At 48.3% G+C, this 25302-nt stretch overlaps 1 protein-coding gene across 3 annotated transcripts in view; it reads right to left on the reverse strand.

Moving 5' to 3' along the window:
- LOC121867745 (myb-related protein B-like) overlaps positions 1-25302 on the reverse strand; it is a 52755-nt gene that overhangs the window by 13963 nt on the left and 13490 nt on the right. For 2 of the 3 annotated variants that reach the window (XM_042367811.1, XM_042367810.1), the window contains exons 3-7: positions 4693-4925; positions 4116-4300; positions 2893-3134; positions 1842-2147; positions 1325-1524 (exon numbers count right to left, since the gene is read on the reverse strand). In XM_042367811.1, the coding sequence (XP_042223745.1) occupies positions 1325-1524; positions 1842-2147; positions 2893-3134; positions 4116-4300; positions 4693-4925 (1166 nt within the window). The remainder of the gene's footprint in view (positions 1-1324; positions 1525-1841; positions 2148-2892; positions 3135-4115; positions 4301-4692; positions 4926-25302) is intronic. The other variant, XM_042367812.1, reaches the window with a different exon arrangement.

Raw genomic sequence — 25302 nt, forward strand, 5'->3', positions numbered from 1 at the left:
TAGTTGAGTGAAATGATATACTTCAGTAATCTCAATAATTTATTAAAACATACAGTAAGTTGGGGTAAAAACAGTATAAATTTGGGTTAATTTATAGCCCAAAAGATCTCGACCCCAGAGATAATCAGTGGCAGGTGATTGAGACTCAATCATCACCAGACAAACTCATACCACCTGGACACTATAGTATCATCTCTGGCACTCTTTAAGATACTAGTGATGAGAGTCTATTCTAGATTTGTAGAAATAGGGAAGTGTGAAATAATATACAATTTAAGCTACAGTACATTTTTTTGCATCGAGTTGTGGAAAAGTAAACAGTACAGTATACATATTCTCTTGCTGTGTGTAGTTTAATAAGATACTGTATAGCTTTATCCATGAGGAAACACTTTGGTCAGATAATAACAGAAATATTAATGGGCAAAGTTGAAGGTAGGAGGGCCAGAGATACAACACCTTAGAGGCTTGGTTAAATCAGCCCGAGAACGTTTACAGTGGAGGACTGTGGTCACCATCCCTCAGATATGATGACGGTACTATGATCGTGTCATTGATTTTCCTCGGTCAATATATAGTTTATGAAAATTTGCATAATCCGTTTACTGAAATCACAATGTACTGTAAACTATTCATGTTACTCTGTTATAACACATATTTATTTATCTAAGTTTCACATACAAATGTTTCATATTAAGTTTTAATGTAATTTATTTCCTGCAAGTTTATTGTACAACTGTGAATCCACTGATACCAAGGTATTTAAGAGGTTAACGTTATATTAAGATTCTGACGGTGGTGGTGGTGACAGCTGTTAACATTGAGGAAGGGTTGGAAAGAATGATTAATATTGTACAGTATATAAAAATGGCTTTCCTAGATATGCTCATCAGAATATAAATACCTGAAAGGAAATAAATATTGAGAAAAACTGAAAAAGAAAAGCATAATCAGAAAATAAATAAATACATGAAAGGAATGAAACAAAAAACTAAAAAAAAAATCAGAGAATAAATAAATAAATAAGGTAATATATAGGACACAGTCTCTTCCCTCTATCCTACATGATAGTAAAGTACAATGATGAGCTCTTAATGTTTCCTGAAGCTTGCAGTTAATTTTGTTATAACAGGGAAGCTAAAGGTGTGAGACAATACCATCATAGATATAGAATGACTTGACATGGTGACAGTGTGCAGGAAGAGTAGTTGGGTATAGAATGTTAGGTTGATGTGAGAAGAGGAGAGGAGAGAGAGGAGTAACTTACTAAGAGGAGAGAGAGGAGTAACTTACTTAAGAGGAGAGAGAGAGAGGTGTAACTTACTTAAGAGGAGAGATGATGCCCAGGTCGTGATAGATGCTGGACTTGTCAGGTGAGAGGAGGAAACCCTGGTTGAGGGGCGGGCTCACCGATGACGTCGACGATGACACAGACAACGGTTGGGGCTGAGAGGGGTACTGACTGTACTGGCTCAGGGGCGGAGTGGGCACCCCGGGCGGTGGTGTCGGCGCGGATGTCGTTGCCTGTTGAATGTTAATCGGTTACCGGACGCGATCGCTCGTCGCCGTCTACGACTATAAGTTTCATGTTTGATCAAGATATATCCACTGTTACTAGAGCTTCCTACGAACAATTAACCAAATGTATTAGTTAGTATCTCTACTTGACCATACACAGTCATTAACCATTACCAGTTGTTCCTGACCAAGATGTAGTTATCTCTTGCAGCACCCACGGGAGAGTACTGTACTAGAAACTTAACAGTTAACTGGAGCCATTGTGTGAAGGGCACTGCTAGTCCAATCACTGGAGACCTTCAGCTTGTGCCAAAAAAACTCACCTGGACGGTTGTGGGAGAACTGCGGGCGTCAATGATGGTGCCCGGCGAGGGTAGTTGGGGAGGCATGGCCCCCTCGCTCCCGACGACCAGACCCCTCACGTCCACAATAGTACCGGGTTTGTGTAGGCGTAGAGGTTTACCAGTACTCACCTGGTTGGACAGAGGTGCCCCCCCCAGACTGTCTACCATGGTGGGCGGCGGAGGCTGGTGGTGGGAGGACTGTGTCAGGCTGCCGCTACCACCATAGTTGTTGTTGGTGGTGTTATTGTTGTTGTTGTTGTACGGGCTGTTCTGCTCCCAGTAACTCTGTCGTGTATCAAAACCATAAATAAATACGCATAAAAATATTTTGTCACTCGTCATCAGTAAAGATTAAGCCTGACTGGTGATATATTTGTAAAATGAACAGAAATTTGTGTGAAAAACCAATCCCTTTAATTACAAATAAACTTATTTTTTTTACAGGGCACAGCCCACCTGGGCACAAGTCATTGACCCACAACGGGGCCTGGGGGGATAAGAGTAAAAAGAAGTTAAAATTAGAAGAAAAAAGACTACAGTATAATAATCTACACCACGAAGATGTCGGAAAACCGGCTTTTTAAGTGAGACAGATTGTATGAGTATGGAAACACAGAAGAAGGCAGAGCATTCCACAGTTTGGCTGTGTGAGGAAAGAAGGAGGTACTATAACGGGTTATTATAGTGTGACCGACATCCACAGAGTAACGGTGGGCACTGTGGGCAAGACGAGTGTTACGAGCCCACGGCCTTGCCGGCGGCACACAGGATGCCAAATTCACCGAACATTGCCCGTTAAAGTACCTGTAAAAGAGAGAGAGTGAAGCAACATTGTGGCAAAGAGAAAGGGAAGAAAGATTATCAACTAAAGGAGGAGTTAATAAGACGAAATGCCTTTGATTCCACCCTATCTAACAGTTGGACAGAAGAAGAGCCACCCCAGATATGAGAGCAGTACTGTAAGTACTCAGTAATCTGATACTGTATATGTAAATTGTAATTAGAGAGAGAGAGAGTTTTTCTTTCTCACCTGTGAATACGCCTCCTGACCATAGGGAGACGTGTTGTTGACAGGTACGGGCGTGTGCATGGCGGGCGGCATGTCGTAGTGAGTGTGAGGGATGAAGTCCTGGTGGAGCTGAGCCGACGAAGAGTACCCACCTCCCCCGCCAGATGGGTATATGTGTGGAAGGGGGGAAGGAGGGGGAGGGGCAGGAGGTGGTTGTGACGCCAGGTGCTGTGTAGCGTGACTGATCGGTGGACCCATAACATCTGTAGGTAAACACACACACACTCACACCTCTATCAACGACACAAAATAATAAAAGTAATTTCACAACTTGGAATTATAATGTCACCTTAAACATCAAATTGTAGTGGGTGAGTGAACGTTTGGGCGACTGTTAGGCTAGATTAGGTTTTGTTAGATTAAATTGTTATGTTATATTATATTAAATATATGTTATGTTACATTATGTAATGTTATGATAAGTTATGTTAAATTACGTTCTGTTATGTTTTGTCGTCCTGGCCAAAACGTCCAACACCCATACAGTGTACAGTGCAGAAGTTCCTTGACTTCTGTAAAAGTTGTTCCTCAAAACTGTTCATAAATCAATTTTTCTTACACTGAGGAACACTTTTATTTATTATTACCACTACTTAACTAAACACTAACCCAACCACTACAGCTGTAACAAGAGAATAATAATCACCCAATTACTGTACTACAGTCATTAATGAAAGAACAAACTCACAAAACGAACATCTGAGTTTAGTGTGATTAAACTCTTAGTTATGAAGACTATAAAAAGTGAATACTGAAGGATGATTCTGTTAGTAAATCAATAAGGGGATGAATCTTCAAGCTATTAATCTATTTCCACTACATATACAATACAGTGATACTATCTCCATTAGCCACAAAATGTGCCCTCACAAAATTTTTCCAAAAGCCATAATCTTTCCAAAATTTCCGGCTTTGTGAACGATTTTCCAAGAAAATTTCAATTCCGGCCATCGGAGAGTTCCGGGTTTGACGGATTCCGGCTAACGGAGATACTGTATTGCGTAGAACTGTACTGCAGTAGCTTTTACGAGTTACGGTTCACGGTGGCCGTATTGGGAAGCTTGACATTGGGTGGGTTAACTGTATCTGTCTGTTATTGGGAGGGTTAACTGTAGTCTGTTATTGAGAGGGTTAACTGTAGTCTATTATTGAGAGGGTTAACAACACTACCACAAGCTTCCCACCTGCTCTGTGGTAGTAGTCCTGGGAGTAGTGTTGTGGTGGTGGTGCCGGGGATGCCATCACAGGGGTTGTCTGCCCGGAGTTGTGTCGTCCACCCCGCTGTTTCTTGCGTCCGGCAGCCGTCATCTCCGCCTCGTACTTACGCCTCATGGTAGAGTTCCAGTGATTCTTGATGGCGTTGTCAGTCCTGGAAGATCAATTTTTGCATTGCTGTACGTTGAGTCATCGAGAACTGTGTTGCAATCAAATGGTAAATATTTCTAAAACACGCACATACTCGCAGACAGTGAAAATCTATGTAGCAATTTACTGTAGATATTTGTAAATTGTGTAAATCTTCACAACTACTAAAAAATACAGACAGTAATGCAATCTAGACATATGTAAACACTGTCTACCCTTACCTTCACACCAGGCAAGTAAACCTGATCCCTCACCTATCATACCCTGGCCTAACAACCATTGACCCTCTTTTAACAGTGACCCACTAAACAACCATTGCCCCTCCTTTACATCCCTTGACCTGACAACCATTGACCCTCTTTTAACGGTGACCCACTACTTAATCACCAGACTCACCTGCCAGGGATCAACTTAGCAATCTTGGCCCACTGGTTACCCCACTGTTTGTGCGCCTCGTAAATGATCCGGTCTTCCTCCTCTGTCCAGGCACTCTTCTTGATGGCTGGGTTGAGGTGGTTGTGCCATCGTTCCCGGCACTGTTTCCCGATGCGACCTTTCAGGTGTTTGGCGATCAGCGTCCACCGCTTGGGCCCATATTTCTCCACCAGTTCGATAACTTTCTCGTCCTCCTGGCAAACAAACGCAACAAAACACGTTGTAATTTGATTGATTGTTTGTTTGCCTGTACTGTCTAGGTATATTGTTTGTTTACCTATACTGTCTAGGTATATTGTTTGTTTACCTATACTGTCTAGGTATATTGTTTGTATACCTGTACTGTCTAGGTATATTGTTTGTTTACCTGTACTGTCTAGGTATATTGTTTGTTTACCTGTACTGTCTAGGTAGATTGTTAATTACCTGTACTGTCTAGGTATATTGTTTGTATATCTACTGTCTAGGTATATTGTTTGTTTACCTGTACTGTCTAGGTATATTGTTTGTTTACCTGTACTGTCTAGGTATATTGTTTGTTTACCTGCAGTCTACCCTGTATAACGAAAATAAAAATAAAAACAAATAAAAATTTATATTTGTAACGATGACTAAACAAAGAAAAATATATACTACTGTTTTTGTTAGCCACACGAAGACTTAAACAACAACAACACTTTACAAAATAAAAGCAAATCACAAGGAGGCATCTCAAGGACTCACCTGACCTCTACCTTGATCTCTCACGTAGACAAATATTTCACCCTCACCTACTGTACAGTACATTCTCCAGGACCTCAACAGGCATCCTACTCTACAGTAGACTGACTTGCATGTTGAGTCTCCTAGCCTTAACTGTCAGTGAGATCTCCTAGCCTTCACCGTCAGCATAGTCTCCAAGCCTTGACTGTCAGTAAGATCTCCAAGCCTTGACTGTAAGCGAGATCTCCAAGCCTTGACTGTCAGTAAGATCTCCAAGCCTTGACTGTAAGTGAGATATCCTAGCCTTGACTGTCAGTGAGATCACCTAGCCTTGACTGTCAGTGAGATCACCTAGCCTTGACTGTGATATCCTAGCCTTGACTGTCAGTGAGATCACCTAGCCTTGACTGTCAGTGAGATCACCAAGCCTTGACTGTCAGTGAGATCACCAAGCCTTGACTGTCAGTGAGATCACCTAGCCTCGTCTGTCAGTGAGATCACCTAGCCTCGACTGTCAGTGAGATCACCTAGCCTTGACTGTCAGTGATATCTCCTAGCCTTGACTGTCAGTGAGATCACCTAGCCTTGACTGTCAGTGAGATCTCCTAGCCTTGACTGTCAGTGAGATCACCTAGCCTTGACTGTAGCCTTGACTGTCAGTGAGATCACCTAGCCTTGACTGTCAGTGACATCACCTAGCCTTGACTGTCAGTGAGATCTCCTAGCTTTGACTGTCGGTGAGATCACTAGCCTTGACTGTCGGTGAGATCACTCTTAGCCTTGACTGTCGGTGAGATCACCTTGCCTTTGACTGTCAGTGAGATCACCTAGCCTTGACTGTCAGCGAGATCTGCCTGCCTTGACTGTCAGTGAGATCACCTAGCCTTGACTGTCAGTGAGATCACCTAGCCTTGACTGTCAGTGAGATCACCTAGCCTTGACTGTCAGTGACATCACCTAGCCTTGACTGTCAGTGACGTCACCTAGCCTTGACTGTCAGTGAGATCTCCTAGCCTTGACTGTCGGTGAGATCACCTAGCCTTGACTGTCGGTGAGATAACCTAGCCTCGACTGTCAGCGAGATCACCTAGCCTTGACTGTCAGCGAGATCTGCTCGCCTTGACTGTCAGTGAGATCACCTAGCCTTGACTATCAGTGAGTTCACCTAGCCTTGACTGTCAGTGAGATCTGCTAGCCTTGACTGTCAGTGAGATCACCTAGCCTTGACTGTCAGTGAGATCACCTAGCCTTGACTGTCAGTGAGATCACCTAGCCTGACTGTCAAAGTGAGATCTCCTATTCGACCATCGGTGAGATCACCACCTAGCCATAAACTGTCAGTGAGATCACCTAGCCTTGACTGTCATGAGGTCACTCTAGCCTTGGACTGTCATCAGTGAGATCACCTAGCCTTCACTGTCAGCGACATCACCTAGCCTTCACTGTCAGTGAGATCACCTAGCCTTAACTGTCAGTGAGACTACTAGCCTGATTGTCAGCGAGATCACTCTGCCTTGACTGTCAGTGAGATCACCTAGCCTTGACTGTCAGCGAGATCACCTAGCCTTGACTGTCAGTGAGATCACCTAGCCTTGACTGTCAGTGACATCACCTAGCCTTGACTGTCAGTGAGATCACCTAGCCTTGACTGTCAGTGACATCACCTAGCCTTGACTGTCAGTGACATCACCTAGCCTTGACTGTCAGTGAGATCACCTAGCCTTGACTGTCAGTGAGATCACCTAGCCTTGACTGTCAGTGAGATCACCTAGCCTTAACTGTCAGTGAGATCACCTAGCCTTGACTGTCAGCGAGATCACCTAGCCTTGACTGTCAGTGAGATCACCTAGCCTTCACTGTCAGCGACATCACCTAGCCTAACTGTCAGTGAGATCACTCTAGTCTTTGACTGTCAGTGAGATCACCTAGCCTTGACTGTCAGTGAGATCACCTAGCCTTAACTGTCAGTGACATCACCTAGCCTTGACTGTCAGTGAGATCACCTAGCCTTGACTGTCAGCGAGATCACCTAGCCTTGACTGTCAGTGAGATCACCTAGCCTTGACTGTCAGTGAGATCACCTAGCCTTGACTGTCAGCGAGGTCACCTAGCCTTGACTGTCAGCGAGATCACCTAGCCTTGACTGTCAGTGAGATCTAGCTCAATCTACATGGCTCGTCTCCTCGTCTTTGTCAACCGGTCTCCTAGGGTGGCCCCCATATTTTGACAGTTGGGTGAGAGGGTCGGGCGGGGCAATGGAGACCACCCTCATACCTGTGTAATCAACGGCTGCCTTAATGGTTTAGGTAGATGTGGGTGTGTGTGGGTAGGTGTTGGCAGGTGCAGGTGTGTGTGGGTAGGTGTAGGTGTGTGTGGGTAGGTGTGGAACAAGTCATGAGTCAAGGCACCATCTATAGGCTAATAGGGGCGGTGACCTTGTGATGCACCTCAGTTCTTGACCAATCAGGAGGTCCTCCTTGTACCCCTGGCTCCTGATTGGTCCAGATTTTGACCATAGACAGTTATCTTAAATGAAAAACAAATAACTGCATCTTATTGGTTGATTTAAGCAAGTTTATCTTAAGTAAGAGTATCTGTATTAATAATCACACTAAAACTCTTAATTAGATACTTTTACTTAACATCATTTAGGGTGAGAGTAGAGATCACCTGAAGATTAACCACCCTAACCTAACCTAACCAAAACCCAATCACACCTAACCTAATCTCCTGAAGCAGCGTCGGGGTGCTTAATCATCAGGTGAAATAAACTGAGGGGGGCTAATCCTCAGGTAATCCCATGAACCTTTGTGAACCTGGCGCCCGTAGGAGGTCGACCTTGTGTACAGGACGTGTAGGAGGCGTGTAGGAGTGCGTGGGGTATCCTAAAGGCCAACACCTATTGTGACTCACTCTCAAGGATTCCTATGTGGATTTTGGGGGGCAGGGGTTACGTGATTAGCCCCCACCCCCCCCCAACATCCCCTCAGTGTGTCACCTTGAGATTAATCACCCTAAAGTTAATCTAACCTAACCTAACTTAACCTTACCTTAATCGGACCTAATCTAACTTAACGCTCACACTAACCTCCGAGAATTAAGGTACCACACAATTCTAATATCCTCCCCATCTCCCCCTGCTAATGATCAATCACCGCTCTCCCCTCCCTACCCCCCCCCCAAAAACTCCCCCATCTAACTTGCCGAAGGTTACCCATAAACCACTAACTACCGCGGCCCACACGCTACCTACGCCAACCTACGACATAGACACATACATGCCAACCTTACATACACACACAACCCAATCTTACAGACACACCAACCGTACACACACACCCATAGACAGACAGACACACACACACATAGACAGACAGACAGACACACACACCCATAGACAGACAAACACAGACACACCTATACCTGTCTTCGCCCACAGCCGCATACCAGCTTCATCACCACAACCCACACGAAGGGGAAGGGGGCGGGGGCAAAATAAGGGGGAAAGGAGGGAAGAGGGAGAGAATGAAGGCTGAGGAAGAGGAGGATGATGAGAGGGAAAAGGAAAGAAGAGGATGAGAGGGAAAAAGGAAGAGATGCATTGAGAAGGAAGTCTAAAAAGGGACGGATATATGAAGAGGGAGGGAGGGAAGAGGGAAGGAAGGAAGGAAGGAAGGAAGGAAGGAAGGAGGGAGGGAGGGAGGGAGGGAAGATGGATGAGACAGAGAGGTAGGATAAAGGGAAAGACGGAGAGTGAGGGATAGATGGATGAGGCAGAAAGGTATGGAGGCTGAAGAAGGGAGGGGAAGAGGGAGAGGGAGGAAGGGAAAGAAGGCCTGGTAGTCATTCATCAAACTTGTCGCTATTCACGTCAAGCACCATTACTCTCTCTCTCTCTCTCTCTCTCTCTCTCTCTCTCTCTCTCTCTCTCTCTCTCTCTCTCTCCAGCATAAATGAAAACTTTGGCTGCAAATAATGATAAACACTAAAACAGGAAGAGAAAAGGATGACAAGAATAACAGGAAAGACGATATACAATAAATAATAAAGAATAACAACAAAGGTTATTATCTGTATATCATCAAGAACTTCAAAATCTAACTAAAAATAAATAAATAAATAAATAAATAACAAGATTTTAGACGAATGAGAATAAAAAATATAAAAAAACCACAAGACGGAAACTCGACGCATCAATGCACTGTAAACTTTCCCGCCAAAACCACACACAAATACGGCAAAACTCGCGGGAAAAAAATAAACACCATTTTAAATTCGCGTTGTATATAAAAACCATCTGTTAATTAAAAAAAATATCTACGGTAACTCAAAATAATACAAAAAATAATACATAAATTAATAAAATATTGAATTTTTGGGGAAAATTTTACGATTCAAGGGTAAAAGTTTCGCGAAAATTAAACCCTCGCGAATTTTCCCGTTCGTCTAAGCCTACTGTATGTAAACAAAACAATGGAGGCCTACGCTTTTGTTCTGTCCATTGTCTGATTAACAACCTCGTTCTCCTGGACAATACCTCCTTAAAGTGACTCGGTCTACTTTTAATAGGGTTTATTTTTCTAGTAGTGGTAACTGTACCTTTGGAGGCTGGAGTGTTTTGAGAGTTATTTAAAGTGTTCAGGAGTCACAGGTGTACACGGGAGTCACAGGTGTACATACGAGTCATAGGTGTACACACAAGTTAATTAGACAGGTGTACACAGGAGTCACAGGTGTACATACGAGTCATAGGTGTACACACAAGTCAATTAGACAGGTGTACACGAGTCACAGGTGTACATACGAGTCACAGGTGTACACACAAGTCAATTAGACAGGTGTACACAGGAGTCACAGGTGTACACACAAGTCAATTAGACAGGTGTACACGCAGGTCACTTAGCTAGGTGTACACAGGAGTCATTTGTAAATACGATCGACAGGTACTGACTCTCCATGTATCTACCTGTCTAGTTATCTACCTGTCTATTCATCTACCTAACAACCAATCCACAAACCTAATACTTTATTCAGCTACCAACCCACCTCCCCATCTGCCCACCAACCCACCTCCCCATCTGCCCACCAACCCACCTACCTCCCCATCTGCCCACCAACCAACCCACCTCCCCATCAATCTACTTCTGTCATCTGGGTGAAACATAACCTACAGTAGACTCTAGAGTGTAGGTACAAGACAGACAGACAGACAGACAGAGACAGATACAGACAGAGACAGAAACAGACAGACACATACCGACAAGCTTCCACCTTCCCGTCCTCTTGAGAACTTTCTGTCCCTTGGTGATCAGGGTTGCTCATCACCCCCCCCTTTTTCCCCAGGTGTAACATGCCGGGTGTTAGGTGTTACAGGGGGGAGGTTATTTATATAGATGATGAGAGGGGGGGAGAGGAGGGGGAAGGTAAGGAGGGGGGGGAGAGAGAGAGAGAGAGAGAGAGAGAGAGAGAGAGAGAGAGAGAGAGAGAGAGAATCAATGTTTATTTTCAATGGTTTTAATATCACACTTCATTATCATCATCATTATCCCTCTCACCTCCTCCCTCCCCCATCACGAGTAAGTATAGCTTGATGACGTCAGTTAGTTGCGTCATGACATCACCACCCGCCCAGCCATTCAACTGCCGCCTCCTCCCTTGTTTACACAGCCAGCTGGTGGATGGTGGGGGGAGGAGGGACGTAGATGATAAGGGTGGGAGTAGTGGAGTAGGCAGGTAAATGAAAGGTTAGGGAGAGGAGGAGGCAGGGTAGGGGAGAAGGTAAGGAGATGCTCAGGCAGGATGAGAGAGAGAGAGAGAGACTCACCCATCAACACAATCTTGCACCATTTTCCCGCTAAAAATTAAATGACGTTGTTATTGTTTTTTTTTTATTCCTCCAAATGGCAACACCTAACGAGAGTTGCCAAACCTTAATTAATCCAAACAACCAACCAATGGGCATCAAGCTCTTGTGACTGTTTATAGTTGCATGGGAGAGTCTCTGGACATACATACATACATACATACAAACATACATAAAAAAATGATAATCCGGTAACTTTATTCTGAACGATGTTGCCACTGGGTGATCACTCCATTACAGGGCTTTTGTTGATGCCAGAGTGGTGGAGGGAGGAGGGAGGAGGCATGATCTCAGGATGTCACCACCACAGTCCCCCAAGACGACACCACATCATGTTATCTGTCACTCTTTGTCGACAGGATGTGCGTGATATATATAAACACAGATAGGTGGACAGACGGACAGACAGACAGGGAGGGAGGGAACGAGGAAGGGAGAATTGGAGGAAGGGAGAATTGGAGGAAGGGAGAAATGAAGGGAGGGAACGAGGGAGGGAGGAAGAAATGGAGAGAGGGAACGGGGGAGGGAGGAATGAAGGGAGAGAACGACAGAGGGAAGGAAACACAAAAACCAAACACAAGAAACCAAACTTGCCGCATTTTTTTCCCTTGCTTGGGAAACTGATGACGTCACCACCTTCCCTCCACAACACCACCAAATATTTCGACCACAGACTTCTCTACACACCTCATAGTGAAGATAAGACCACTACTAAATAATTTAAGTTTCCCCCGCTGATATAGGCGTTAAATATGCATCAATAGGAGGTGTTATAGGAGATTGTTATAGGAAACTTGTGGGTAATAATAGTCGCTGGCACCAGGAAGATCTCCACCCAATCAGCATCGAGGCGGCGTCAGCGTGGGAAGAGGCGCCAGAGTTTGAACACACTGACGACGCACGTGGCCTAGGTGATACCCCCTCACCCCTCACTTCCCCTTCCCTCACTCCTCACTTCCCCTTCCTTCACCCCTCACTTCCTCTTCCTTCACCCTCTTCCTTCACCCCTCACTTCCCCTTCCTTCATCTCTTTCCTCTCCTCCCTTCCCTCATCTCCCCTCCCTCATACACACACCTCCTCACCCCCTCCTGGTCATCTCAATGCACTGCCACACGCCCCTACAGCCGTCAATGTCTGTGTGTGTGTCGACCTTCATATGTTCACACGGGTATGGTGGTGCAACGTGTGTGTGTGTGTGTGTGTGTGTGTGTGTGTGTGTGTGTGTGTGTGTGTGTGTGTGTGTGTGTGTGTGTGTGAAATTATTATAAAAAACATTAAATTTACGAAAAGGTGAAACTAGACTGAGAGAGACCCCTGTGAGGGCCCCAAGATACCACCTCACTGCCCCTTGCTGGGTGCAGCCTAGGAGGGGGTGTAGGCAGAGGCGGGGGAGGGGGATGATTCACTGAGCTTGGAGGAGGGAGGGAGGGGGTTGAGAGGTTCTGTGCAGGTAGGGGAAGAGGAGGAGGATGGTTTGATTACCTCCTCCCCTGCCACTTTCACCCCCTTCCCTCTCCACATTCACCCCTTGCTTCCTCCCTGCCATCTTCACCCCTTCCCTCCCCCATTCACCCCCTCGCTTCCTCCCTGCCATCTTCACTCCCCCCTTCCTCCTCCCAAACGAGTCAGCCAGCCCTGACCTTCAAGCTAGCTGGAATGTCATGCACACACACACACACACGTACACACACATACAATATACATAAATACACACACATACAAGAACAGACATACAAACACACAACACACACACACGGACACATACAATATATAAACATATACACACACACACACACTTAAGAGAGCAGATAAACGCGCACACACACACACACACAGCCATGTGAAGAAGGAAGGGAGGGGAAAGGGAGAGAGATTTAGAGGGAGAGATGATTTGGTGGTGGTGGGGAGGTGATGGTGAGGTGGTGGTGAGGTGGTGGTGGTGAGGTGGTGGTGGTGGTGTGGTGAGGTGATGGTGGTGAGGTGGTGTGGTGGTGGTGGTGGTGGTGATGGTGGTGAGGTGATGGTGAGGTGATGGTGATGGTGAGGTGGTGGTGGTGAGGTGGTTGGTGGTGGTTGGGGTCACCTTGAAACAATGAGGTGCAGTTCTGGGCCTTGTCAGAACACCTCCCCAGTGCCGCGCCTCAACACAACCTTAACCTGACATTGAACGTGTGTGTGTGTGTGTGTGTGTGTGTGTGTAGTTAAGACACACATAACTTAGTCATACTTCCACATAATCAATAACAACAATAATAACAACAACAATATCACCACCACCACCACCACCACTGCCACCACACTACTACCACGACTACCATTGCCACCACTACTACCACTGCCACCACTACTACTACTAATAATAATCTCTGTAAAAAAACTGGACCCCCTATAGGCAAGAACCTTTTCAACCTCCTTTCCAAACCTTTTTATTGCAAGGTAAAAAAGGTTATTTGACCGGAACCTTTCATCAGTGACACCAGGGCGGAACAGGAGTATGTAAATGAGGTGTAGGTAGAAAGGAGGGAGGGGAAGAAAGGAGGAGGGGGGTAGAAAGGGGAGGAGGGGGGGAAGAAAGGGAGGGAGGGGGTAGAAAGGAGGAGGGGTAGGGACAGAAGAGAAGGGAGGAGGAAGGTAGAGGGGGGTAGGAAGTAGAGAAGGAGGAATAGGAGACAAAATACTATCACCGTTACCACCATTACCAACCACAACTACCACCACCACCACCCCCAAAACCACCACTACCACCCCACAACCACCTTCAACAGGGTTAGTCGGCATCTCTCTGTAGCTGCGCGGTCAAGACAGCCACAAAAGCCGTCGACCAATCACAACCTCGACAAAAAATCACAATATTTGCCAATTGGTCGACAACCCTTAACACGTCCTGACAGTGGTGGAAAGAAGAGAGAGAGAGAGAGAGAGAGAGAGAGAGAGAGAGTATTTAAGATTAATTTTTTAGATTGCCCACGAGGGGGCTAGTTTATTGGGCACCCCCTTACATCCTGTGCAAGGTGAAGCGCAGAAGCGTGTACAGTGCCCATCTGTATAACTCATACGTTCCTTGACACACTTATGACCTGACCTGACCTGACCTCTCCCAGGTGTTATTCGTATCAGTCAGGTCAAAGGTCACACGTGTTCTGACCTCACCACGGAGGAGGGGAGGGGGAAGGAGGAGAGGGGGAAGGAGAGGAGGAAGGAGGGGAGGGAGGGAGGAAGGAGGGGAGGGAGGAGGAAGGAGGAGGGAGGAGGAAGGAGAGGAGGGGGAAGGAGGAGGAAGGAGGAGGAGGAAGGAGGAGGAGGAGGAGGAGGAGGAGGGTATGTTGTAAGAGGTAGGAAGGTAACATGACTGGCTGGAGGACCACAAGATAAACAGATATATTTCACAGATCCTACAGGACTCCTCGACCCCCTTTAGGACCCCTGGACCCTCAGAAGGACCCACGACCCCTGACCCCCGCAGGACTCCACGACCCCCTTTAGGACCCCTGACTTTGACACCACAAGGCCCTGACTATGCAGTGAGGGAGAGGGAGGAGGGTGAGGGGAGGGGGAGGAGGTGAGCATGACTGAGTGCACACATGATGAAGTGTTGGGGGGGGAGGGAGGTGAAGAGGCCTGGCAAGGGGGAGGAAGAGGGAGGGGAGGGGAGGTGAAGAGGCCTGGCAAGGGGAGGAAGGAAGAGGGAGGGGGAGAGCAGGAGCAGGAAGGAGAGGAGGAACAGAGGAGGAATGTGGAGAGGCCTGGCAAGGGGAGAAGGAAGAGGGAGGGAGAGCAGGAGCAGGAAGGGAGAGGAGGAACAGAGGGAGGAATGTGGAGAGGCCTGGCAAGGGGAGGAAGGAAGAGGAGGGAGGAGGAGGAGCAGGAAGGGAGAGGAGGAACAAAGGGAGGAATGTGGAGAGGCCTGGCAAGGGGAGGAAGGAAGAGGAGGAGGAAGAGGTGGAGAAGAAGGAAGAGGAAGCGATGGATGGGCGAAGGCAGGAAGAGGAGGAAAATCACGAGAGGGGGGACAGGGCATTACCACAGGCATGCCGGGCACGTCAAGCTTGTGTGAGGGGGGGGGCACCAGTTAACACCACTACCACCACCACACCCTCCTCTACCACTACTATCACCACAGGTGGTCCAAAATGAAGCCCTAAGATTCGTCACAGGTGAAAGATACCCCTTCACTAGAACCACAGCCGAGATACATAGAGACCTGAGAATAAAACCCATCAACCAGCAGCTGCACACCCTGGCAAAAGACAGAACGATCAGAGCAAGAACTCCTTCAAAGACTCCCACCAGATAACGACAACAACCATACATGGTTCCAAAAGTTACAAAATCTCAAAGGTCCATTACCACCCCCTGATCTACACGGCCAGGCAATAGACAACCTCCCTAGATCAGCATCCACCAGTAGGGTGGCGGAATATGAAATAAGGGCCTTAAAACACCCATACATGGGACAGGGTAGGATGGCTAGTGCCTGTACCGACAGACAATAACTAACCCATGACACAACCCTAACACACTATTACCTTAGCCCTCTCTTACCTCCTCCTAAATTTCTTCAATTTCCCAACTATAACTTCCTTCCCCCACCTCGCCTTTCTCTACACACAAAAACAAAATCACTACCAACCACAACCCAACCTCATCACTACAACTAACCACCACCATCATTACAATCACCACCACTACTAACACCACCATCACCACACATTAGAATAGTTAACCCAAGATACAGGTCAGCCTACAGGTAGGCCTTGTAAACACCTGTAAACAATAAACACTCTACTCACCAACAGCCATAAACAACTCACCTGTAGAGATAAACAAGATATTAATTATTTGTATACAGGTAAACGAGATCATCATCATCATTATTATTATCATCATCATCATCATCATCATCATTATTATTATTTTATCATCATAATTATTATTTTTGAAGTATATTTACATTAGTTAATCTTATAAATATAAATTCAATGACCATAAGTATTTTACACTAACGCACACAAAGACAGACAGACAGACAGACAGACGTGATCAATAAACACACTTTCCCACGGTAGACGGGGGTGGAGGGGAGCAGTAAGAACCAACACCACAGGTAATCAACAAATACCACACCTGTCACCCACACTTACCCCCACGGCACACCTGTGTACTGGGTGAGGGGGGCGGGAATATATTGAATGGATTGTATGCATCCTTATCCTCCACCTCCTTCCCTACATTTACTCCTCACCTTCACACACACAGAGGAGAGAAGGAGGGGAGGGTGGGTGGTGAGGAAGGAGAGAGGGAGGGGGGAGGGTGAGGAGGAAGGAGAAGGGAGAGGAAGGATGGAAAGGGAAGGAAGAGCTGAAGAGGGAGGAACAGGAATAAGAGAAATGAAAGAGAATAAAGGGAAGGGGGGGATAAGATGAGAAAGACAAAGACTTCTGGAGCGGAAACAAGGTAGGGGGATTGAGAGGAGAGAGAGAAGAGTAGAGGGTTGAGGGGGAGGAGGGGGGAGGGAGGGGGGACAGGAAATAGGGTGTTGTCTCCCTAACCCACACAACCAACTTTCACCCTATGGAGAGAGAGAGAGAGAGAGAGAGAGAGAGAGAGAGAGACGCTTTGAACTGGAGTCACCTTCAAAGCCTGCCACACACACTATTACAGATACCAGCCAATGGGTGGTAGTGGTGGTAGTGGGTGGGAACAGCGATGGTAGTGGTGGTAGTGGAGGTGGGAACAGCGATGGTGGTAGGAAGACACAGCAGGGAGGGAGGGAGGGGGAGGGAGGAGGGGAGAGGAGGGGGAGGGAGGAGAGAGGGGAGAGGGAGGGATGCGTGAAGCTGTGGCCGAGGAAGACACGCCCACTATCCCTCCCTCCTCCCTCACTTCCGCACACCTCAACCCACACACACCTCTCTCCCTGGGTCTGCCAAAAAGAATCCTTAAAGCTGTAATTAGGAAGGAACTTATTGATGAGTTTGACACAAGTGATAACAGGCAGAGTCGATCCATAGTTTACTATGATGAGATGTATCAAGGAACATGTATATGGAGCAAGTAACAAGATCACTAGATACAAGATGTTGTCACCGCTAGACTAAGGTTAGATACCTCTGGCAGTATGTTCCTACAGATGGAATGAACAAAGGTGGCCAAACATACTGCCTCACACGCCTGTACTACAGAATAAGTTACCCTTTATGTATAGAACTAAACAAATAATGTCATTGAAATACTGTGTAACTTTCAGTGCCATAATATCCCTAACAACGGGGTTAATTATTATGCCCTTGTAAACTCGACTCTTAATCCTTTTGTTACCGCTCACAGGATAAGTGTGGGGTGCACAACAAAATAGCTGTACGTGGCAAAATCAAACCAAATCACCTTCCTCACACTGGAAGTCTCTTCTTTTTCCTTCTGTCCTCTCAACAAGCTCTCTACTTCCGTTCCTTCTCTCCCTCTTCCACAAACCCTCCCTCCTTCCTTCCCCCTTCCTCCTCTAACCAAATCCCCTATTCCCTGCGGTAAGTATAAGGTAAGGGTAGGGGTAGGGAAGGGTAGGGGTAGGGCAGGGGTAGGGCAGGGGGAGGACAGCAGGAGCAGAGTGGACAGGGGTAGGGGTAGGGCAGGGTAGAGTAGGACAGGGCAGGGGTAGGACAGGGTAGGCAGGGCAGGGTAGGGCAAGGCAGGGTGGGGCAGGGTAGAGGGACAGGGTAGGGCAAGGCAGGGGGGTGGGGTAGAGAGACAGGGTGGGGAGGACAGGGTAGAGGACAGGGCAGGTAGGGGCAGGGTAGAGGGACAGGGTAGGGGTAGGGGCAGGGGTAGGGGTAGGGACAGGGTAGGGGCAGGGCAGGGTAGGGCAAGGCAGGGTGTAGGGCAGGGTAGAGTAGGGACAGGGTAGGGCAAGGTAGGGCAAGGCAGGGTAGGGGGTAGGGGCAGGGTAGAGTAGGGACAGGGTAGGGCAGGGCAAGGGGTAGAGTAGGACAGGGGTAGGGCAGGGCAGGGTAGGAGGGACAGGGCAGGGTAGGGGGAGAGTAGGGACAGGGGTAGGGGTAGGGGCAGGGGGTAGGGGCAGGGTAGAGTAGGGACAGGTAGGGGCAGGGACAGGGTAGGGCAAGGCAGGGTAGGGGCAGGGAGGTAGAGAGTAGGACAGGGGTAGGGCAGGGTAGGGCAAGGCAGGGTAGGGCAGGGTAGGGGTAGGGCAGGGTAGGGTAGAGTAGGGACAGGGTAGGGCAGGACAAGGGGCAAGGCAGGGGTAGGGCAGGGTAGGGGTAGGGACAGGGTAGGGACAGGTGAGGGGCAGGGCAGGGTAGGGCAAGGCAGGGTAGAGTAGGGACAGGGTAGGGCAGGACAGGGTAGGGCAAGGCAGGGCTGGGGTAGAGTAGGGACAGGGGTAGGGCAGGTAGGGCAAGGCAGGGTAGGGTAGGGCAGGGGTAGGGGCAGGGTAGGGGTAGGGGCAGGGTAGGGGTAGGGGACAGGGTAGGGGCAGGGGTAGGGCAGGGTAGAGGGGACAGGGTAGGGCAAGGTAGGGTAGGGCAGGGTAGAGAGGGACAGGGTAGGCAGGCAGAGTAGGGTAGGGTAGGGTAGGGCAGGGTAGCAGGACAGGTAGTGTAGGACAGGTAGGCAGGGTAGGGTAGGACAGGGTAGGGCAGGGTAGGGTAGAGAGAAGGTAGGGGTAGGTAGGGTAGGGACAGGGTAGGGCAAGGGCAGGTAGGTAGAGTAGGGTAGGGTAGGGTAGGGGCAGGGTAGGGGTAGAGAAGGGCAGAGGGACAGGGTAGGGGTAGGGTAGGTAGAGTAGGGACAGGGCAGGGGTAGGGTAGAGTAGGAACAGTAGGCAAGGGCAAGGGTAGGGGTAGGGGCAGGTAGGTAGCAGGGGACAGGGGTAGGGGCAGGGCAGGGCAGGGGCAGGGCAGGGGCAGGGCAGGGCAGGGGTAGAGAGGGACAGGGGCAGGGGTAGGGGTAGGGGTAGGGGCAGGGGTAGAGAGAGGGACAGGGGAGGGCAGGGGCAGAGTAGGGGTAGGGGTAGGGGTAGGGGTAGGGTAGTAGGGCAGGGACAGGGTAGTGTAGGGACAGGGGTAGGCAGGGGTAGGGTAGGGACAGGGTAGGGCAAGGCAGGGTAGGTAGAGAGGGACAGTAGGGCAGGGTAGGGTAGGGACAGGTAGGGGCAGGGGTAGGGGTAGAGAGGGACAGGGGTAGGACAAGGCAGGGGTAGGGGTAGGGCAGGGGTAGGTAGTAGAGTAGGGCAGGGGTAGAGACAGGGGTAGGGTAGGGGGGGTAGGGGTAGGGGTAGAGTAGGACAGGGCAGGGTAGGGGTAGTAGAGTAGGACAGGGTGGCAAGGCAGGGTTGAGTAGGACAGGGTAGGGGTAGGAGAGACAGGTAGGGCAAGGCAGGTAGAGTAGGACAGGGTAGGGTAGAGTAGGGTAGGGGTAGAGAGACAGGGCAGGGTAGGGGTAGAGTAGGGCAGGGCAGGGCAGGGTAAGGCAGGGCAGGGAGGGGAGGGCAGGGCAGGCAGGGCAGGGCAGGGCAGGCAGGGGCAGGTAGGTTTGGGTAGGCTTGGGGTAGGTAGGCAGAATTTTGGCCTAGATTAGTGACGTCATTACTTCCGGCTTAACCCAAATCCCCTTCCCATCCTCTCTCTTCCCTCCCATCTCTTCTTCGTAACCTCCTACTCTTCCTTCCATCCCTCTTCTTGACACCCTTCTTCCCCTTCCTCCCATCCCCTCACCACGCCTCTTCCTGTCACCTGTCCCCTTCCATCTCTCATCCCCTCTCACACCCCGCCCTTCCTCTCCCTCTGCCTTCCCACCTTTGTTCTGCCCCTTCCCACTCACCCCCACCCCCCACACACAGGAGAGAGAGAGAGAGAGAGAAAAAAAAAAAGAGAGAGAGAGACTTTACATACACAAGAGAAAATTTTATCCTTCTCATTTCCCTCTCTATCCCTCCCTCCCTCTCTCTCTAAAGCAGCCGGCGTCTTATCACCCAACCGGCTTTCTTAAGGAGGCTTAGTGGAATGGACCGCCGGAGCCTGAGAGAGAGAGAAGAGAGAGAGAGAGAGAGAGAGAGAGAGAGAGAGAGAGAGATTGTAGTGGTGCTAGTAGTAGTAATAGCAGTTAGTAGTTATAGTAATTAATAATAAATGACAAAATTGTGGTAGTGCCCCCCAAATCCCCACCCCATAAATCCTCCCCCCACTTGCACAATCACCCTACACAAACACCAGCCTCAAAGGACTCCCCACACCCCCAGGTTCACCTATGACCACTGACCTCTCCTCCACCAACACTTGTACGGACAGACAGACAAGCCAGACCTCCCCACCTATGGAGAGGGGATAACAGATAAAACAAGAGTAAACACAGAGACAGACACGAGATGGTGTGTTTGTGTGTGTTTGTGTGTATCAGGTACAGACACAGGTACAGGTGTAATTACAGGTACAGACATACGGTACAGCTACAGGTACTCTCTCTCTCTCTCTCACAACCTGTCAATCAAATCGTGAGAGGGGTTTATCTACCTGTCTACCCCACCTCCCTTACCATTCACCAAGGGTAGGGTTAACCTCACCCTTACCTCACCTAACACAGATATGTTAGTTCTCCTTCCCCTCCCCACCTCTCCCCCACCTTCCTCCCCACCTCCCCACCTCCTCCTCACATCGGAAATTATCATGTAAACAGATAAGTAATTACCATTGCAATAAACATAATTGCCAACTAGACATAATCCTGACAGCTCCCCATTATACTTATGTTTTTCAATTCCACTCTAATTTATGTATATATAAATAAATAATAAATAAATAAAATAAATAAATAATGAAGTGATAACCGTGGTGAGATGTTGTTATTACCACCATGCTGTTGTACTATTCCACATGATACTAAATGTTACATAATACTTCCTTGAGATAAATGTACAGTATATATCAGGTGCAGCTCAGGTTCTCAGCCATGTTAATATTGTTATTATTATCCACTCTGTATCTCTGTTTTATGGCTCAATAAACTGTTTCAATTCAATATCAACTTTACATACACCCTATCAACCCCCCCCACTTCCCCACCAGTATTACGATACAAGATTCGTAATATGACCCCCACCCCCCCACCAAGAGCTCAAATTCTCTACATGGACACAAGATAAATTGTCTCCTGTTTAACTAGTGATGTGGGAATGTATCTGACACACACACACACACACACACACACACACACACACACTAAGATGGCGTCGGAAATGTCCAGAGACTCTATCACAACACCTTAATATTTAATGGAGGATATTAATGATAGTTATTGTTTATGACTTTTAGTGAATCAAGACCCTAAACCCTAACCTTATCCTGCCCTAACCTAACCCTATCCTGCCCTAACCTACCCTAACCTGACCCTACGCTAACCCAGCCTCAACCCAACCTCACCCTACCCAGCCCTATGAAGCAAGACAACACAACAAAGGACCTCCCCTCCTCCTCGTCAAAGGTTACCCCATCCCCTGACATCCTTGAGAGGATCCTACCTTACTCCTACCCATCTCCTGCCCCACGAGGTGTAAGGAAAGGACACAGGATCGATTCCCCTTTCGTATATGGGTATAACAGTATCCTAACTAAGGATATGAGATCCTATCCTATACCCAAGCTTGTCATGTCCCTAACATATTCCATCCTACACACACACGGGAGTCCTTCATGGCAGTCAGTCTCCTATACAAGACGTCCTGCGAGGGTCCTACTGCCGCCTTTCCCACGGGTTCCTGTCAAACAGCGAAGGATCTCTCCCTCCTCTTCCCTCCCCCCCCCTCCCCAGAAGGACTAGTAGCCGGTGTGATAGAGGGGATAGAAGCTACGATAGATGGATGGATGAGTGGATAGATAGATGGATAGATGAGTGGATAGATAGAGGGATAGATGAGTGGATAGATAGATGGATAGATGAGTGGATAGATAGATGGATAGATAGAGGGATAGATGAGTGGATAGATAGAGGGATAGATGAGTGGATAGATAGATGGATAGATAGAGGGATAGATGAGTGGATAGATATATAGAGAAGTTTCAATCACGAGCTATACGACAGACTGGGGGCCTATTAAGTCTGGGGCCCACTAGGACAAGGGCCCATCAGGACAAGGGGCCCATCAGGACAAGGGGCCCATCAGGACACAACTATCACCAACGTCTAAACCTAACCTAACCCCTCCTACCTATCACACTTCACTGGCTCTGTCATTATCTTGTGTCTTCTATCCTCTCATCTCTCTCTCTATATCTCACTTCTTTGATCTGTATTCGTCTAATCTTCTCTCTCTCTCTCCCTCCCTCACATCCATAATCCCTTCTTCCCTCCTCTTCATCTCCCTCCTTCACCTCCCTAATCCCTCCTACGTAACCCTCACCACCCACCACCTCTCTCCTCACTACACCAGCTAGACTCTCCACTCTCTCCTCCACTACCCCAGCCCTCCACTACCCCAGCCCTCCACTCCCTCCCCTCACTCCCCACCCTCCCTCCTCCACTCCCCCTCCTCCTCACCACCCCAGCCCTACCTCCTCCTCCACTACCCCTTCCTCCCTCCTCCTCCACTACCCTTCCTCCTCCCTCCTCCACACTACCCCAGCCTCCCTCCCTCCTCCACCACTCCTCCTCCTCCTCCACTACCCTCCTCCCTCCCTCCACTACCCCAGCCCTCCTCCTCCTCCACTACCCTCCACTCAGCTTGCCAACAGGAAGACACTACTCCCAGTCAATAACAATGGTTGGCTGGTCGTTAAAGAGAAGGATTCGTCGTAACAAGCACCACCAATACTAACATGGGATAGGTTAATGTATATATGACAGATACTAACAAATATAACCTAACAAACACACACACGCTACTATATCAACACTCCCCCACACACACCTGTAACCACCTCCCTCTCCCCACACACCTGCACACCCCTCCCTCCACACACCTGTAACCCATCCCTCCCCACACACTCTAACCCTCCCCGACACACATAACCCCTCCCTGCACACCTAAACCCTTCCCTCCCTCCCCACACACCTGTAGCTATAACCCCCCCTATCAACAGGTAGTGAGGGAGGAGTCATAATCCTGCGTCAGACAATCCTATACCATCCTGTGTCCACATCCTTAAGGGGTCCTAGTATCCTGCGTTCAATTCTCTTCTTAACTGGTGATGTGAGAACGAAGGAGGGAGGGAAAAGAGGGGGGGTTATGAAGGAAGGAAGGAAGACAGGAAGGGAGGAAGAGGAAGGCAGGAAGGAAGAGGAAAACAAAGGAAGGAATGAAGGAAGAAAAGGAATGTAGGTAGAGAGGAATGAATGAATGAAGGAATGTAGAGAGGAATGAAGGAAGGAAGGAAGGAATGAAGGAAGGAAGGAAGAGGTTGTGGGCATCACCTTCACACAGACAGTTGTTAAGACCGCCACAAATTACACCAACAGGAAGTGGCCTAAACCACTCCTCACGCTTGTCTCTGTCAACCTTGCGTGTGCGTGTCTGTCTGTGTGTGTCTGTCTGTCTGTCTGTCTGTCTGTCTGTGTGTATCTGTCTCTGTGTGTGTGTGTGTGTGTGTGTGTGTGTGTGTGTGTGTGTGTTGCCCCCCACCCATTAAAAATTCACCCTATTTAACGATAAACTAGGGGGCGTATACCACACACCCATTAAACCCCATTCACCCCCTATTTTAACACCCCGTTGATATATATCCCATTAACCTATTACAACCCCCCTTCCCCCATATTAAGATACGAGGCAGGCGTAACCCACACCTATGATTTCTCCCCCTTTATGGATATATAAAAGGGCGTATCCCATTCCCCCATTACCTTCCCTTAAAACACGGATCAGAGGCGTAGCACACATACACAAAGACTATGCATATACATACATACATACATACACATACACGGTCAACACACACACACACACACCCACCACCACACACACACACACACACACACACACACACACACCCACACACACACACACACACACACACACACACACACACACACACACACACAACTCCACACACACACACACACACACACACCCACCACCACACACACCTGCAACCCAATCCCAACCTGTACACAACAAAGCCGACAGGACATCTCACCCCTAATCTCCATACGATAAGGATCATTACCAAGTAGGTGGGCTAAGGTGGGCTGGGTGGTCTCTTCCCTCTGTGGTTACGTCACGGTGGGTTAGGGTGGGCTGGAGGTGGGTTCCCAGGGTGAGAGGGTCCCCTGGGGTGTGAGGAGAGTGAGGAATGAGAGGAGAGGAGAGAGAGAGAGAGAGAGAGAGAGAGAGACTTCACACACACATCTCGTCTTCAAGTAGGTTCTTCTTACCCCTTCCTCAACCCCCACTAAACTCCCTACTCCTCAATCCCTTCCCTCACCCCCCACTAAATCCCTACCCTTCCTCACCCCCTAAATCCCTACTCCTCACACCCCCGTTGGTATTCAAACCACCCATCACTACACAAAATCACTCCCTCCCCCTTGACTATTGTAAGGGAGGGAAGGCTGGAAGAGGAAGGAGAGAAAGGAAGGAAGGTAAAGAGGAGAGGAAGAAAAAGGAGAGAGAGGAGGAGGGGGGGCACCACCTTCTGTCCAGCCACTAATAAAAATAAGTGAACCCCCTAAGAAAGTTTATCTCTTGTATTGAGTGAATCTTCCTCCTCCCTCCCTCCCAGGGATGGAGGGAAGGAGGAGGGAAGGAGGGAAAGGGAGGGACAATCAACAGGAAGTAAGCGTTCATGTTTATGTTAGTTTAATGTGATACCCTTTCTCTCTCCTTTTCCTCCTTTCTTTCTCCTCCTTTTCCCACTCACTTTCACCTCTTTCTTTCTTTCCTCTTTCCCTCTCTCTCCCTCCCTCCTCCTCCCTTCCACTCTCTCTTTCCTCCTCCCTTCCACTCTCTCTCTCCTCCTCTTTTCTCTCTCTCTTTAATGTACTTTTTTCTTCTATCCCTATCTAT

Source organism: Homarus americanus, unplaced genomic scaffold (assembly GCF_018991925.1).
Source record: "Homarus americanus isolate GMGI-L3 unplaced genomic scaffold, GMGI_Hamer_2.0 scaffold46583, whole genome shotgun sequence".
NCBI classification, from domain to species: Eukaryota; Metazoa; Arthropoda; class Malacostraca; order Decapoda; family Nephropidae; genus Homarus; species Homarus americanus.